Source organism: Pseudonaja textilis, chromosome 16 (assembly GCF_049901715.1).
Source record: "Pseudonaja textilis isolate UNSWEBS1 chromosome 16, rPseTex1.2, whole genome shotgun sequence".
Lineage (NCBI taxonomy): Eukaryota > Metazoa > Chordata > Lepidosauria > Squamata > Elapidae > Pseudonaja > Pseudonaja textilis.
In genome coordinates, this window is record NC_142005.1 from 577,633 (window position 1) to 593,780 (window position 16,148).

General features: G+C 49.3%; 1 protein-coding gene across 2 annotated transcripts; it reads right to left on the bottom strand.

Moving 5' to 3' along the window:
• GLMP (glycosylated lysosomal membrane protein) lies at positions 1 to 15,249 on the bottom strand. Of its 2 annotated transcripts, XM_026721823.2 has the most exons (6): positions 15,103 to 15,249; positions 8,191 to 8,448; positions 7,369 to 7,554; positions 6,466 to 6,684; positions 4,645 to 4,922; positions 1 to 2,571 (listed from the first exon to the last, which is right to left on the bottom strand). In XM_026721823.2, the coding sequence occupies exons 1-6, from the start codon at positions 15,202 to 15,204 to the stop codon at positions 2,403 to 2,405; spliced, it is 1,212 nt and encodes a 403-aa protein (XP_026577608.2). In that variant the 5' UTR covers positions 15,205 to 15,249; the 3' UTR covers positions 1 to 2,402. The 2 variants fall into 2 exon arrangements, with proteins under 2 accessions (XP_026577608.2, XP_087769884.1); XM_087913758.1 differs by lacking the exon at positions 6,466 to 6,684 and having other exon boundaries at positions 2,266 to 2,571; positions 15,103 to 15,218.
• Positions 15,250 to 16,148: the final 899 nt, after the last annotated feature.

Here is a 16,148-nt window from a genome sequence, read left to right on the forward strand (position 1 = left end):
TGTGTTGCAAAAATCTCCTTTTTAATTGGTCCCTGAAAGACAAAGCAGTGGTGAACAGCCCACAAGGCTCCCATTCTGCCAGAAATCCCCCCACAAATGCAGTGTTTTCTCAACCTTGGTCTCTTTTTAAAAGATGTGCACTACAATTCCCAGACTTCCCCTGGGCAGCTTGTTGAAGGTCACATCTTTTAAAGGGGCCAACACCCCTTTAAACCACATCTTTTAAAGGAGCCAATGCTGGGAAGCACTGGCCCTTTGTGGCAATAGGTTAGAGAACAGCAACACCCTCACAGGCGCACGATGGAAGCCAACACCTTGACCCCAAAGCCTCCCAGCGTGAAGCAGAGAAAGACCCCCCAGGAAAATGAAGGGGGCAGGCAGGTCCTCGAAGCACCTCGCAAGCTCGCCTGCCTTCCTGGCCTCCCTTCCCCACTTTGATTTAGACTTGATCTCACCAAGGCTTTCCCCAACAAGTGGGGAGAGACGGCCCTTTAAGGCTGAAGACTTCAACTCCCAGCATTCTTAAGCCAACATGCTAAGAATGCTGGGAAATCCCACCCCAACCTCTGGGGATCCCAAAGGAGAGGCAGGCTTGCTCCAAAAACTTGCCGAGACTTGGCTTTGATAACTTTTCAAAGAGTTTTTTTTTTAAAAAAAAATCGGTCTTGGCTCGATCTCTACAACACACCAGGTGGGCAGATCTATTCTGTAAGCCCAGGGCTCCAATTCATTCAGGTCCCAGCACAGGGGATCCATTTTTTCCAGAGTGCATTTGAGTACGGTGTGCAATTTTGCCTGCTGTTGTTTTCTGAACAGCAGTGTGTAAACACAATTAGTGGCTGACTCAGGTCTACGCCTTTAAAAAAAAAAAAAAACAGCTGCCAACCACTTCCCCCAACTGTGCTCCTGTGGGTTTTACTGGCTTCAAAATGAGAACCACCTAAAGAGAACTACATGGATTTTCGAGAAAATCAAAGGCTACAAGTCCCCTTCAGAAGAGAGAGAGGAGAGGAGAGGAGAGGAGAGGAGAGAGGAGAGGAGAGGAGAGGAGAGGAGAGGAGAGGAGAGGAGAGGAAGGAAGGAAGGAAGGAAGGAAGGAAGGAAGGAAGGAAGGAAGGAAGGAAGGAAGGAAGGAAGGAAGGAAGGAAGGAAGGAAGGAAGGGGAGAGGGAAGAAAGGGAGGAGGAGGGAGGAAAGGAGAAAAAGGGCAAAGGGAAAGAGGGAGGGTGGAGAATTGGAGGTGATGGGGAGAGGAAAGAAGGAAATGGAGGAAGGCAGAAAATAGAGGGAAGGGGGAAGGAAGAAAGGAAAGGGAAAGATGGAGAGAGGGAGAATTGAAGGGGAAGGGGAAAGAAAGGAAATGGAGGGAGGGAGGAAGGAAAGGAGAAGGAAAGAGAAGGGGGAAGAAAGGAGAATTGGAGAAGGAAGGAAATAAAAGAAGTGAGGAAGGAAGGGAGGGAGGAAATTAATTTTTTTTCCTAAGTGGAAAGACCCACATGATGAGTGGAAACAAGAGTTCAACATTCTGGGTCTTTGAGATCAGGACAGGAAAAGCAGAATCAGCAAAGTCAACCTGTCCAGGCACACACATTTCCCCCCTGAAGGTGGCAAACGAAGGCACCCACCTATCGTTTTGGCAAAAACTCAGGCGTTGTGCAGTGGGGACTCGCGCCGTAAGGCTGAAGAAAAAGCAAAGACACATTCCCACTCTCCAAACCCTTGTCCTTTTCAGAAAAATATCTGCATTCGGGCCAACTTGAGCTCTGTAAACCCAAATGTCCTCAGGGTTGAGAATTGTGCTCCGTGTATAGTGAGGGGCGTTGCGTGTTGTGAGAAGAGACCCTTGGAGAAAGAGTCAACTCCCAACCAGTAAACCGTTAAGTCAGGGGTCCCAAAACCTGGGAACTTTTAAGACTTGTGGACTTCAACTCCCAGAATTCTCCAGACAGCCATGCCTACTTTTTTTTTTCTCTCCTTTAATCTCGTAAAATAGAGAGCGATTGCAGAGGAAGAGATTACAAGAGAGTCAGCTATGCTGGCTGGAGAATTCTGGGAGTTGAAGTCCACAAGTCTTAAAGTTCCAAGTTTGGAGGCCTCTGTGTTAAGTCATGTCCCATTCCTGCTCGACCCAACAGCAGGGCCCTGTGTTGTTGTCACCCCAGAAATCCACAAAATCCATATCAATGCAAGGAGAAGGCCCGGAGAACACGTCCCTCTCCAGAAATCCTGATTATTCTGATTTTTTTTGAGATGAATTCTGCCCCCTTTAGAGAAAAACAATAAATAAACCCGACCCGACGGGGGCAGCTGAGACTGGCACCTTTGCAAAAACGGCCCAGGAAGCTCGGTTGGTCTGTCCATAAAATTCGGTCCCCGGAGAAGGGGGCCACTTCGGGCTGCCTGTCAGTTGATGGGCTCGTACTCCGAACACTGTTTCTGCTGCTTCGTGAGCACCGCCAGGCTGCCCACGATGAGAAGCACCGCCGGGGTGCCCAGTGCCACGGCCAGGATCCCGATGACCAGCACAGAGAAGCCCTCACATGGGGGCTCCCCAAAGCCCACCAAGGCAGACCTGGAAGGAAAGAGACGGAAGAAGGAGGAACGAGTCATGGCAGGAAGTCCTTCTCAGGGGTGGGGTCAACTCATGAAGTATTTCTAGGGTCTTTTTAGAGTTGCCAGCAGAAAGGGAGGGGGGAGCAGTGAAGCAGCTTGCAAAGTGCATTCCATAAATGTTTTCAAAGATAGTAACTAGGTCAGTGGTTGCCAACCAGTGGGCTGGAGACCATTGGTGGTCCGCGAGAAAATTATGGTGGTCCGCAGAGAAATGTCACCCCCAAAGCAATTAATCCAGGCTGCATTGCGAACAACGCGAGGTAGTGAGGGGAGAGGGGAAAGGGCAGAGGGGGGGACTTGCCCCACTCGCCCCACGCGCCTGGCCTGGCCACCGGGCTGCTTCTTTCCACTTCTTTCTTCTTCTGCTTTTGGCTGAGCGCAAGGAAAGCAGCAAAAGTCTTTCTTTCTCTCCCCCAAACTCCGCCAGAAATGAGAATTTGGGACCCTGCAAAGCATCCTGCTCCAAGAGGCTGCGCCAGTGCAACAAATCTCACAAAGACTCGTTTCTGGTGGAATTTGGGGAGAGAAAGAAAGACTTCTGCTGCTTCTCTTTCATGAAGCCAAAAAGTCTCTCTTTCTCTCCCCCTGAGAACGGAGCTGGAGATGGTATCCTGCAATCCCAAATAAAGAACGATCAATCGGTAGGAAAACCGGGTGGGGAATTTTCCTGCACACTTTTTTGGGGATTTTCCCAGGGTCTCTGGTCCGCAGGATTTAAAATTATGAGTTTGGTGGTCCCTGAGGTCCAAAACATTGGCGACCCCTGAACTAGGTGACCGAAGTTTCTGCCGTGCAAAATTCTAACTGGAGAGCATGATTGATGACTCTGGGCTACGGAGGTGTCCCATTGGAGAATATGAATTACGATACGCCCAGGGGGTGGAGGGAAAACCAGGGTCAAGGGTGACAATGAATGGTGTGCCTCAGAGTCGGCTGCACCCAGGCAGTGGCAGACATGTTAACTCCCAATAAATCTTTTAAGTTTTGGAAATTTGGCTACAGACTCATGATTTAAATGGGGGGTAACTGCCGGAATCCTGACAGGTGGGCTGCTATCAGTTTGCACCGGTTCCGGTTGTTAATTTTGCATCTGGTTCTCCAAACCAGTAGTTGCAACGACTGGCAGACCCTGCCCGCCCCCCCCCCCAGGAGTCTTCACATGGCCCATTTTGGATCCCAGGTAAGTGCAGGGCCTGCACGGAGGCTCGGGGAGGGAGAAAACGGGCCACCTGGAAGTTCCAGAAGGCCAGAAATGGGCCAGTTTCTGGCCTCCAGAGAACCTCTGGAGCCCGAGGAGGCCATTTTCCTCCTCCCGGAGGCTTGAGGAAAGCCTCCGGAGCCTGGGGAGGGCAAAAACACCCCCACACACACATGGTGCAGGAGGCCGACTAGGTCACGCCCAACATGGCCACACCCATCCAGCCATCGGGAAGAGAACTGCTAAATTGCTAAATTTTTTGAAGCCCATCCCTGGTCCTTAGGGTTCGTTTCGTAACTATTCAAAGTTACAACAACAATCAATGCCAAATGAGTCCTTATAGAGTGGTCCTAGACTTACAATAGTTCCTTTAGTGACTGTTCAAAGTTACAACGGCCCTGAATGTAAAATGAGTCCTTACAAGTAGTCCTTGACTTACAACAGTTCGTTTAGTGGCTGTTCAAAAGTTACAAGGAAGGCAAAATGAGTCAATACAGGTAGTCCTCGACTTACAGCGGTTTGTTTAGTGACCGTTCTAACTTACAACGGCACTGAATGCAAAATGAGTTCTTACAAAGTAGTCCTCGACTTACAACGGTTCGCTTTATCACGACCAGCGAAGAAAGTGCCCGCTGGGTCCTATCAAACTGGGAGAACTGGGCTACCTGGATCACAGCGCTGGCCCCCATCACAGGAAGGGAACCCCAATTTACGAAATGATGCCTTTCAAACCCACAGGAAGAAGTTCCCAGTGATCTAGGAAGGAGACCCCCCTCCCATCCTCGGCTTCCGGCAAAGACACCCCCCAAATCCCCACCATAAAGGGATCCTCACCAGCTCAAGTATCTCTTCTCGCTGTAGGCTTCGTTGTCTTCACTGCCAAAAGAGATATTGAGGGCAGACAGGCTGCAGCGTTGCTCGACGTCCTCCCCGAAGTAAGCCTGGAGAATCCTGAACTCGGGGCCGAGGGTGCGCATCGCCTGGAGGGGGTAATACTGACAGTGGACGGTGTTTTCCCGACGGGGCGTTTTAGAGTTGTAGGCGGCCGTCTTCCACTGCAGGAAGCTGGACCCCAAGCTGTGGTTGTGAGGCTCGGAGGTCAGCTGGGCCATCTGGGAGGAAAGGGGAAAGGAAATGCGACGCCATTATTAGACTCCATTTTGGAGAGGGTTGTTCTGTGTCCCCCATGTACAGCAAGCAAGAAAGAGCGGTGGGGTGGCCTAGAGGTGGAGCTCTCACCTCACCAACAGGAGGCTTGTGAGTTCGATCCTAGGTAGAGGCAGATATTTTCTCTCTCTGGGCACAATGAGACTATATCTGCTGAACAAAACTCCGCATTGGCAACAGGAAGGGCATCCGGCCAGTAAACACTCAGCTCCCTTCAGTTGCATCAGATTCCACCCCGCAAGGGATCATGGAGTCATTAAAAGGAGATGATGATGTACAGCAAGCAAAAAAGTCCAGTTGCCTTTTGGAAAAGCATCTTCAAGAGAGGTCTAGGACAACTTGCCACAGGATAGAATAGAATGAATGAGCTGGAAGGGACCTTGGAGGTCTTCTAGTCCAGCCCCCTGTTCAAGCAGGAGAACTTATGATATCTCAGATAAGTGACTGTCTAGATTCTTCTTAAAAACATCCAATGATGGAGCGTCTACGATTTCTGGAGGCAAACAGTTCCACTGGTTAATTGTCCTCACTGTGAGAAAGTTTCTCCTTAATTCAACTCGCCATGACCAACTTGCCACAGGACCACTCGCTGCGGGACAATTCGACAATTTAATGACTGGAAATAATTTTTAAAATATTTCAATTTTTGTCATTCACGTTTCATTCTGTCCCTCCTTTTTGGCATCCTTTCTTTCGTGATTCTTGTCCCGCATCAAGTTAATTGGCCACGATGAGTTGGCTACTACAAGTTGGTTGCAGCTAGACGTGTTCTGACCCAGCTCCCTAAACACGACAAACCCTCTGAAGTGAACTCAAAGATTCCTTTATTAGAAGCGCCGGCACCTCGGCAAAAAGTTTCTCTCTCACCGCAGGCTAACAAGTCCGTCCAGCCGGGAGATGAATAGTTGTCTGCCACCCCTGTCCATCTCCGCCCCCCACTGTCTTTGATCCCCAGAGCCTGGGTGGGGCTTCGCTAGCAGGGGTGCCTCTATCTGCCCAAGGACCGGCCCATAGATTTCCACTGCTCTCCTCTCCTCTGCCTTCTGTGCATCCAAGCGTCAGGCACTGGACTCGGCTGTTCCTCCTCTTCCTCACCAGCCACCTCCAGACCTGGGGGGTGCTGTTGACTCTCCATCTGAGGGCTGACGGACGGGCCACACTACGCCTCCGTCTCTCTCTCTCTCTCTCTCTCTCTCTCTCTCTCTGCCAGCTCCATTCCCTCTTCCCCCTCGGAGCTCTCAGGTTTCCTGGTGCTGACCCTGACTCCCACGCCGCCTCCTCCTCCTCCTCCTCCTCTGATTTGGCTGCTGGAGGGGCCGGCGGCCGACAGGCCACACCAAGTTGCTTGTGGCAACTTGTCCCATTCTGCCTTTGGGAGACCCTCTGAGCCTGGAGCCCCATGCGAATCCAGCCAGCGATGGCTCCATCGCCCAAACAATGGCCGAGAAGACTGTCGACTGGTACCCAAAGCCGATGCCCCGTCCGTACCTCAAAAATGGTTGGGGTATATTCGTCATCGATGGAGCGGGCCGACTGCAGCTGCTTCCTCCGGCTCCCCTCCTCGACCGCCAGGATCTCCAGGGCAAAGCGGGAGTGGTTCCCCCGGGGCACTACGCCCTCCATGGTGAACTCCACCTTGGAGCTGTTGGCGCTGTGCAGAAGGCGTGGGAGAGGCCTGTCGCGGCTGCCCTCCTCGTACGCCGTCACCTGCAGGGGGACGGAGGCAGAGAGGCAGTGGCAGGATGGCGGCCCAGACCGACCACAATCTCACCAGCCTTCGCTTCCCTCCCTCCCTCCCTCCCTAACCCGGTTCGAGTTAACCTTGATTTATCAGGGCTTGGCGAAGGAGGTTGTCCCGTGAAGGGTTCAATGCAGGTAGTCCTTGAGATTTGGAGCCCCAAATTTCCATTGCTAAGCAAGACATTTGTTAAGGGAGTTTCTCCCCATTGTACGACCTTCCTTTGCCACAGTTGTTAAAGGAACCACTGCAGTTCTTAATTCAGTAACGTGACTGGGCTTCCTCGTTGGCTTTGGCTTTGGTAACTTAGCAACCCGGTTGTTAAGCAAATCTACCTTTGCTTGTGAGGTGGTTGCAAAAGGGGATTGCATGACCACGGGACACAGCAACAGTCGTAAGTATGAGTCAGTGGCCAAGCGTCTGAATTTTGATCACACAATCACGGCCTTGCTTACAAAGCTCGTAAGGATGGGGGGGGAAAAACGGCCGTAAAATCCCCTTTTCCCCAATGCCATCGTAACTTTGAACGGTCGCTAAACGAACCGCTGTAAGACGAGGACTAACCTGTAATTCAACCCACAGCCATTTCCAAAAGGAGACAACCTCTGCCCCACATCACACACACGCACACACACAAACCCAGCCCAACTTACCTTGAAAGAGATGCTCCCGTTGGCAAAGGTGCCTTCGCGGCTGGAGCCCTGGAAGTTGGCGCTGAGGGCCGTTTCATTCAGCTGCCCCTCCAGGCTGGCCCAGGTGAAGTTGCCCAGGTTGTAGCTGGGGTAGACCTGTCCCCCCTGGACCGGGTCCAACAAGTTGCTTCCGTTGTATTCCCAGAGCTGCAATACAGGGAGAGCTTGACTTACAACAGTTCGTTTAGCGGCTGCTCAAAGTTATGATGGCACTGGAAAAAAGTGACTTAGGGCCATTTTCCCACACTTATGACTGTTTTCAGCATCCCCAGGGTCAAAACGTGATCAAAATTCAGGTGCTCGGCAACTGACTCGATTTTATGATCGTTGCTATGTCCCAAGATTGCCAATACGGAGTTATACTCAGCAGATATATTCTCATGGTGCCCACAGAGAGAAATATCTACCTAGGATCGAACTCAAAGCTGCCCGGTTGTGAGGCAAAAGGTCCACCTCTAGGCCACCGTACCACTCATTTCCATTCCACAATGGACCCCCAAATTTGAATGGCAACTGAAATGGAGCTGAGTGTTTACTAGCCGGTTGCCTTTCCTGTCACCAATGTGGAGTTTTGTTCGGCAGATATATTCTCATTGTACCCAGAGAGAGAAATAACTGCCTCTCCCTACAGTTGAACTCACAGCCTCCTGATGGTGAGATGAGACATTTAGGCCCCCACACCACTCCTGCCACTGTTAACTAAGTGAATCATCGCAAACCAAGGACTACCTGTATCCCCTTGCCTTCCTCCCCCTCCCTCAGCCCCCTCCCCACTGGACGCACCCTTGGAAAGACCACAGCGGTGGAATATAAGACGCTGCCGGCTGGTTCGATCCGGATGGCTCCAGCCGGGGAAGAGGACAGGAGCCGGGTCCAGTTGACTTGAAGGGAACTGTTGTCGCTCGCGGTGTACACCAACAACACCGTGGGGACCCCGATGGTACTCCAGACGTAGTGAAGCGTGTCGTTGACGCCCACTGCTCGGGTGTGCAGAAGGTTTACACCTGGGCTCGCCCAGCCTGGGTTGTACTCCAGAGAGACCTGCAAACAGATTTGCACCAACAAGCTAAGTTCACACACAGGTGCCACTAACTAAGCCAGTGACAGCTAACTTTTTCATCATCGCGGGCCTGCACCCATAATGCAATGTGCGCACAACCCCCCCCCCCCCGCCCCCTGTGCATGCACGCACATCTCCTGCACACGCCTTGGCCTTTGCGCATGTGTGGCAGATACCCAACTATCAGCTGGCTGATGGGAGGCGCACACCCATGCACAGTGGATCTGTTCCGGGCGACGGTTCGCGTGTCGGCAGAATGGCTACGCATGCCACTTTCGGCACGCATGCCATCACGGAACTAAGCCATGAATCATGGTTAGTAAACTAGGGGGCTAAAGCTTACCTTGGCATAGGTACTTCTGGACTTATGACCACAATTGAGCCCAACATTTCCTGTTGTTAAGCGAGACATTTCTTAAGTGAGTTTTGGCTCATCTTACCACCTTTCTCGCCATGGTTTAGTGATTCATGGCAGCTGATAAGTTAGTAACCCAGTTGTTAAATGAACCAGGCTTTCTACTGGTCAAAAGGTCGCAAAAGGGAGATCACGTGACCCTGGGACACTGTGACCGTCATAAGTATGAGTTGGTGGCCAAGGGCCTGAATTTTGATCATGTGACCCTGGGGATGCTGCAACAGTCATAAGTGTGAAAAGTGGTCATAAGTCACTTTTTTCGGTGCCGTTGTAACTTCGATCACTAACCAAACGGTTTTAAGTCGAGGACTACCCGTCCTGTGCTAAAAAGAGTTGGAAGTCGCTACCTTTTTTCCTTTTTCCCCTATATTTGCTTTCTCCCTCTTTTTTTTTTCCTCCCTTTAATTTCCTATTTTCTATTTTCTTTTATATTTTATACTTGGATCAAACAATAAAAGCCATTTAAAAAAAAAAAAAATTAAAAAAGGAAGGGAAAGAGGAATGATTAGAAAATGGTCACAGAAGGAACCGCCGAGAGCCACATAGTTAATTCATTGGTGACGTTTCTGAAGGAAACGGCATGATTCATTTTTCTAATTTCTGAAGCTCGGGGAGGAAAACCCAGAAGCAGCATTTTTCCTTCTGCTCTGAGTCAGAGGAAAAGAGGAACTTTGAACTCCCACAACTCTCACCCAGACTTTCTTATCCCAAAAAGGCTGCATCAGAATCAGAACAGAGTTGGAAGGGACCTTAGAGGACTTCTAGTCCATCCCCCTGCTCAAGCAGGAAACCTTAGACCATTTCAGACAAATGGCTGCCCAACCCTTTCTTAAAAGCCTCCAGTGATGAAACACCTACAACTTCTGGTGGCAAGCTGTTCCACTGGTTAATTTTTCTCACTGTTAGGATGTTTCTCCCAAGTTCCAGGTTGCTTCTCTCCTCGGTTAGTTTCAGGGGTGGGATTCAAAAATTGCTGGGTGGGCGTGGCCATGGTGGGCGTGGCCTGCCGGAACTTCCGGGAGGGCTGTTTTTTGCCTTCCCCAGAGTCCGGAGGCTTCCCTCGGGCCTCTGGGAACGCAAAAACTGCCCCCCGGGCTCTGGAGACCGTCCCAAAGCCAGAAACAGGCCCGTTTCCGGACTTCTGGTACTTCCAGATGGCCCGTTTTTTCCCCTCCCAGAGATTCTGCACAGAGCCTGCACTTACCTGCATCCAAAATGGCCCTCATGGAGACTTCTGGGAGGGGAGGGTGGGTGGGGCCAGCCAATCAGTTCAACTAGTGGCTTGGCGAACCAAATGCAAATTTAACATCCGGGTCGGTTGAACTGGTCCAAACCGGCTGAATCCCACCCCTGGTTAGTTTCCACCCACTGCTTCTTGTCCAGCCTTTGGAGAATAGGTTGAACCCCCCCTCCTCCTTCTTTGGGGGAGCCCCTCAAACACTGGAATTCTGCTCTATGTCCCCTGCCCCACGTCCCCCCTTCTTTTCCCTAAGAAAATCCTGAAGAGAGGAACGATTCTGGGCTTTGCTCTAATGACCCCCAATCAAAATACATTTTATAGAGCAGTGGTGGCTAATCTTTTGGGGCTCCTGTGCCAAAAATTGCACACACGCATTCACATGCCAGCACCTAGAATGCACTGCACACCCTCCCCATACCCCATGTATGCACACGCAATCCCCAACCCCCGCCACCCGCTTACCTGCACTGCACCTCACAGCTGATTTTTTGGCTGGTTTGAGGCCTTTTTCAGCCTCCCCCAGACGCTTGGGAAAAGCCTCTGAAAGGCTTTTCAGGACGAATTATAGGCCCATTTTTGTCACTTCTGGTATTACAGGAAGTGATGAAACGGGCCTATAATTTGGCCTGAAAAGCCTTGCAGAGGCTTTTTCCAAGGCTCTGTAGGTGGCCAAAAATGGCCTCAAGCCAACTGAAAAAAATCAGCTGTGAGACACACGCATGCGCAGTGAGGTAAAGTTGGCTTGCGGCTCGCCTGCCAGCACAAATGGCTCTGCGTGCTACTGTTGTCCCCAAAACTGGGTTCTTGGTGTCGAAGCTGCTTCGTCACGGGACACAAGGTATGATACAATATACTTTTATTTTGGTATCAAGATATAAGGACCCTGGCTCAAAAGCTAACCGAGGGCCCCAATTACAATCTTTCTCATAGTCAAGGGATGGTCGCATTCAACCTTTGCCCTTCCCCTAATAATGCATGCATAACTGATAACATTGATTGGTTATTTGGATCTCAGTCCCCTACACAGCTAAATGTCGCGTCACCTGTGTTTCAACCCAGGTCACGGGTATCCTGCACAGTGTCCCAGTTTCATGTGCCAGCTATGTGGGTTTTGGGGTTTTTCTTATCAGCAAGCTATTCTTGTTCCTGATATCCTGGCTAGTGGTTTAAGGCCTCGCTAAGAATGTGCGGTTCCAACCCCTTTCCCATTGCAGAGCAACTCAAGGTGGCTCCCCCACTCCCCGTGACCCCCCCACCTTGTCTGAGGTAGCACCCCCCACTCCCCTGTGACCCCCCTCCTTCTGTAGAGAAGGAGAAGACAGGAAGGAGCCAGGCTGCTTAAAGGCACAGAAAGGAAGACAAGAGAAAACGTTTTAATCAGGATTCGTATTCCTCACTCTCATGTCCATTCTGTCCATACCTGGGTGCTATCTCCACATAGGACCCTTCCCCGGATCCCCCGAGGCCTCATCTGGCCTCCTCTGCACATACATCCCATCATCTGATCCTTCACTACTTGTGGCAGAGCTTCGCCATCACGGTTATCGGATTCCTCCAGAGCAGCAAAGAAAGAGACGAAAGGAGGAAAAATCCCAAATTAAAATCTGGAGTTGCGCTGCCAGCGATGGAGTTCCACAGGGATGTCTATCACAGGGAGTCCTTGACTTAACGATCACAAAGCTACAACGGCACCAAAAAAAGAGCAACTTATGACTGTTTTTCACACTCACAACTGTTGCAGCAACGCCCCCCCCCAGGGTCACATGATCAAAATTCTTGACAACGGACTCCTATTTACGACGGTCTCAGTGTCCAGGGGGCCCTTTCACGATCCTTCTGGGAAGCAAAGTCCATGGGGAAGCCGGATTCACTTAACGACTGGGTGATTAACTTAAAACAACTGCAGTGATTCATTTAATGACTGTTGCAAGGAAAGTCATAAAACGGGACCAAGCTCAGTTAACCACTGTCTTGTTTAGCAACAGTAATGCTCGGCCTAATTGTGGTTGTACGTCGAGGATTGCCTATATTTTGTTTTTGATAAGTTTTTAAAAAATCTAATTTTTTTAAAAACAACCACATTAGGCAGAACTAGCAGATTAACAGAGTTCATCAGATTCCTATTGATGAAAAATTTGATTAGGAAAATATTAGAATATGCAGAAATGAACAGATTAACACTGGCAATTAAAGAGAAGGAGCAATCTGAATATTATAAGATACGGGAACTATATTATTGATGGTTAGAGAAAAAACACGAAAGCTAGACATCTAATAACTAGTAGTGAAAGAAGGAAAATATCTTAATAGAATTAAACATGGTAAGAAGAGGATTATTATAATAATAGATATATATATTAATAAGTGAAGATCTCAACATGTTATTGTTATAGTGTGAGAGACATTATGTATATTAATAATAACAATGGAGAACTAATATCAATGTAATAAACATGGTAGTAATTTTGATTATTGTTGCACAAGGTATCTGTACCCAGGTGACACACCATTAAATCGAAGATGAATTGTTTGTACTTATAAAAAAATAAAAAACCCTTATTAAAAAAAAAGATTTACAGAGTTGGAAGGGACCTTGTAGTAGGTCACCCAGCCCAACCAGGAGACCTTACGCCATTTCTGAGAAATGACAGTCCAGTCTCTTCTTGAAAGGTTCCGGGGACGACACTCCCACAACTTCTGAAGGCAACTTCTGTTCCATCGGTTGATTCCTAACTGAAATTCAATAATGTAATGCAACTTCCTGAAAGTAGCTGGGTAAAGTTGGATTACTCATAGTCTCTCTCAGCCCAACCCCGCCATAGGGTTGTTGTTGTGCGGAGGATAGGAGGAAAAAGTAGGTATGTATGTTGTTGCCTTGAGTTATTTATCAAAATAATAAAGGCAGGATTAAAGAAAAAGCAGTCACAAGGTTCACCAAGCGAGTTTGGTTTCCCCAAGAGCTGGGATGAGATAACTGCCACATCAAAAAATATGACTTGGTGCCAGGGTTTGGTTTTTTTTTTAAATATTTTTAAATTGTGTTTAGTTTTACAGTTTTAAACATTGCTTTGTAAGCAGTTTTCTTTGGATTGTGAACCATCCAGAATTGATTATAAGGGCTACATAACTATTTTCATTTAAAAAAAAAACTAATAAAGTTTTAAAGTGTAGATTTAAAGCCAGGGAAATACAACGAATATGGAGGAGCTCGTGCCAACTGGGTGCCTTCCCGGCAGGGAGGACTCCAACTCCCATTATCCTTTCTTCACTCACACGCTGGGACAGCCTTGGGACGGGGAAGGTCTGGTCTACCTAGTTAGAAAGTTCAAGGGCTTCCCTTCTAAATCAGAGCTTCTTACCTTGGACATTTTAAGAGGTGTGGACTTCAATGCCACGCAGGCTGGGGAATTCCACACACCTTAAAAGTTGTCCAGGTTGGGAAATCCTGATTTAATGTCTTCCACAATTGAGTTTGGCATATTTTCTTTCTTTATAAGATTTCCACTTTTCTCACGCTTTCGTTTGAAAATCCACCAGTTATTGAAGTGGCCAGCATTGAGGAATCCTGGTTTGGACTGATTCCAAGTTTCAAATGTTTTAAGGCCTGGTCAAACTTGGTTACCTGGTTATGCTTGACCCCGAGCAGCCCAGGATCCCTGATCACAGGGTTTCTGTGTTGTTAAGGTTGTGTGAACAGACTTTTAACCTTCGCACTGAATATTATTTGATTTGGAATGCACGGTACAAGTGGTTAAACAGTAGATATAAAGATAAATAAAGAATATGAAATATTACGGCAGGATAATAAAATGTAAAATATGCATCATAAAACGTAAAAGGGAAAATATTTGAAGTAAGAAATATATATTGTACATACTTTAGTGGAAAGGAATATATATATAATACTAGCTGGATCCCCGTGCTTCGCTATGAAACTATGTGGTTGGGCTTAGTTTTGGGGGAGGAAAATAAGTGGGGCGGGGGGAATTCTGCCTTTGTCTACCAGCATCCATTGGTATTCATCTGGCTAGCATCCTGTCAGTGTGTGAGTTGAGGGCTGTTTGGAAACTGAAACAGTATTTGTTGTGTGAGCAAGGAGACAGCAAGGAGCCTGGGCGTGGCTTAGCTCAATTATTCTGTAGTAAAGCTGCTTGGTGCTCTGAAACCAAAACTGAAACTCCTCTCCTCTGCTGTGCTTTGCATTTGGAAGAGATTTCTTTTCAAGTGGGGAAAGGAAGTAGAACTCCTTAGCATCCAGAGCACGTTAATAATAATGTAGGAAATATTAATTCTCTGATGGCCATTTTGAAAAATCCTTTCTTAGTGAGCACCTAGAAGCCAAGAGGAACCTAGGGGCCAAATTTCAAGTTTGTAGGCTTTACGGTTCTGGAGATTTTGTGATGATGCATGAGTGGCATTTCACTTTATATATATATATATAAAATAGATATAGATATAACAAAAATGTTTAGAAACCATATGTATACCTACTGAAATGTTGCAAAAAAATGAACATTGTGTTGTTAAGTGAATCCGGCTTCCCCACTGACTTTGCTGGTTACAAAAAAGATGGCCAGAGGGGATCTCCTGACCCCCAGGACACTGCGGACCGTCCTAAACAGAGGTCAACTTGCCAAGCTGTCTCAACTGTGATCCCGTGATGGACGCTGCAACGGTCGTAAAGGTGAAACATGGCCATCAATGGGATGTCACTTTTTCCCAGTGCCCGTTGTAACTTGCCACGGTGACTAAACGAGTTGCTGTAAGTCGAGGACTACCCGCATTTCGAATTTAAGGGAGGAGACCCAGTGATGTCCACCCGCCTCTTCGGGTGTGTGTGTGAGGGGGAGCCTGGGAGAAAGGCAAGAGCGCCTCGGGGCATATACAGAGCGCGCCTTCCTCCTCCGCAAACCGCGTTCGAGGCTTCCCACCAGCCCGCCCACCCGCCCGGCGGTTCCCCTTCCCGCGTCCGGCACCTACCCTCCTCCGGTAGCCCCCCGCGTCCCCAGCGCAGCCGCCCGCCGCCCAGAGGAGAGCCAGGCCGGCCCAAGAAGCCGCCGCCGCCGCCGCCGCCGCCAGCATGTTTTTCCCACTGCGGGGTTTGTGAAAGCCCCGCCACGTGACCCGGCTGGCGCTCCTTCCGGGCTTCCCTCCAAGTGGGGCGGGGACTCCCTTAAAGGGGCCGCGGCAAAGCAAGCCAGCCTTGCCCTCGGATGAAGGAGGGAGGGGGAGGGGGCTTCCCCCTCAAGCTCGGCTTGGGGGCGGAGAAGAGCAGCGCCCCGGCCAAGGGGGAGGGAGACTGGCCGGCGGGTGGTCCGGAGAGCTTTTCCAGCCCAGCAGGAGGGCTCTCCCTCGCTTAGAATATAGAACGAAGGAGCCTTGGAGGTCATCTAGTCCAACCCGCTGCTCTGGCAGAAGGCAACTTCTCTCCTGCTCCTCAGAGTAAGACTTGGAAGGGACCTTGGAGGTCTTCTAGTCCAGCCCCTTGCTCCGGCAGGAGACCCTACCTATGGCATTCTGGACAACTGGCTGTCCAATGAAACCTCCAACGGAGCAATAGCAAGAGCGCTTAAGACTTATGTACTGCTTGACAGCCCTCTCTAAGCCGTGCAGAGTCAGCCTCTTGCCCCCAACAATCGGGGTCCTCGTTTTATCGACCTCACAAGGACGGAAGGCTGAGTCAACCTTGAGCCGGTCAGGATCGAATTCCTGACTGTGGGTAGAGTTTTGCTTGTAATTCTGCATTCTAATTGGAAGGAAAGGAAAATAGCAATAGCCCTTAGACTTATATGCCGCTTCGCAGTGCCTTTCCAGCCCTCCCTAAGCGGTTTACAGAGTCTTGGCCCCCAACAATCTGGGTCCTCATTTAATCCACCTCGGATGGACGGAAGACTGAATCAACCTTGAGCCAAAACACCCACAAGGCAACCTGTTCCATTGATTTGAGTCCATCTGGAGATTAAATGGATGAATAAAGTTGGATCCTGGGTTCCAGATTCCTGATTTGCGTGTCTGGAGAAACTGGG

Coding starts and splice junctions, on each gene's coding strand:
- GLMP (XM_026721823.2), bottom strand. CDS start 15,204: ATGCTGGCGGCGGCGGCGGCGGCGGCGGCTTCTTGGGCCGGCCTGGCT. Junction 4,923..6,465: donor ATACCCCAACCATTTTTGAG/GTACGGACGGGG, acceptor CTTTCCTCCCAG/ATGGCCCAGCTGACCTCCGA. Junction 2,572..4,644: donor GAGAAGAGATACTTGAGCTG/GTGAGGATCCCT, acceptor CTTTCCTTCCAG/GTCTGCCTTGGTGGGCTTTG.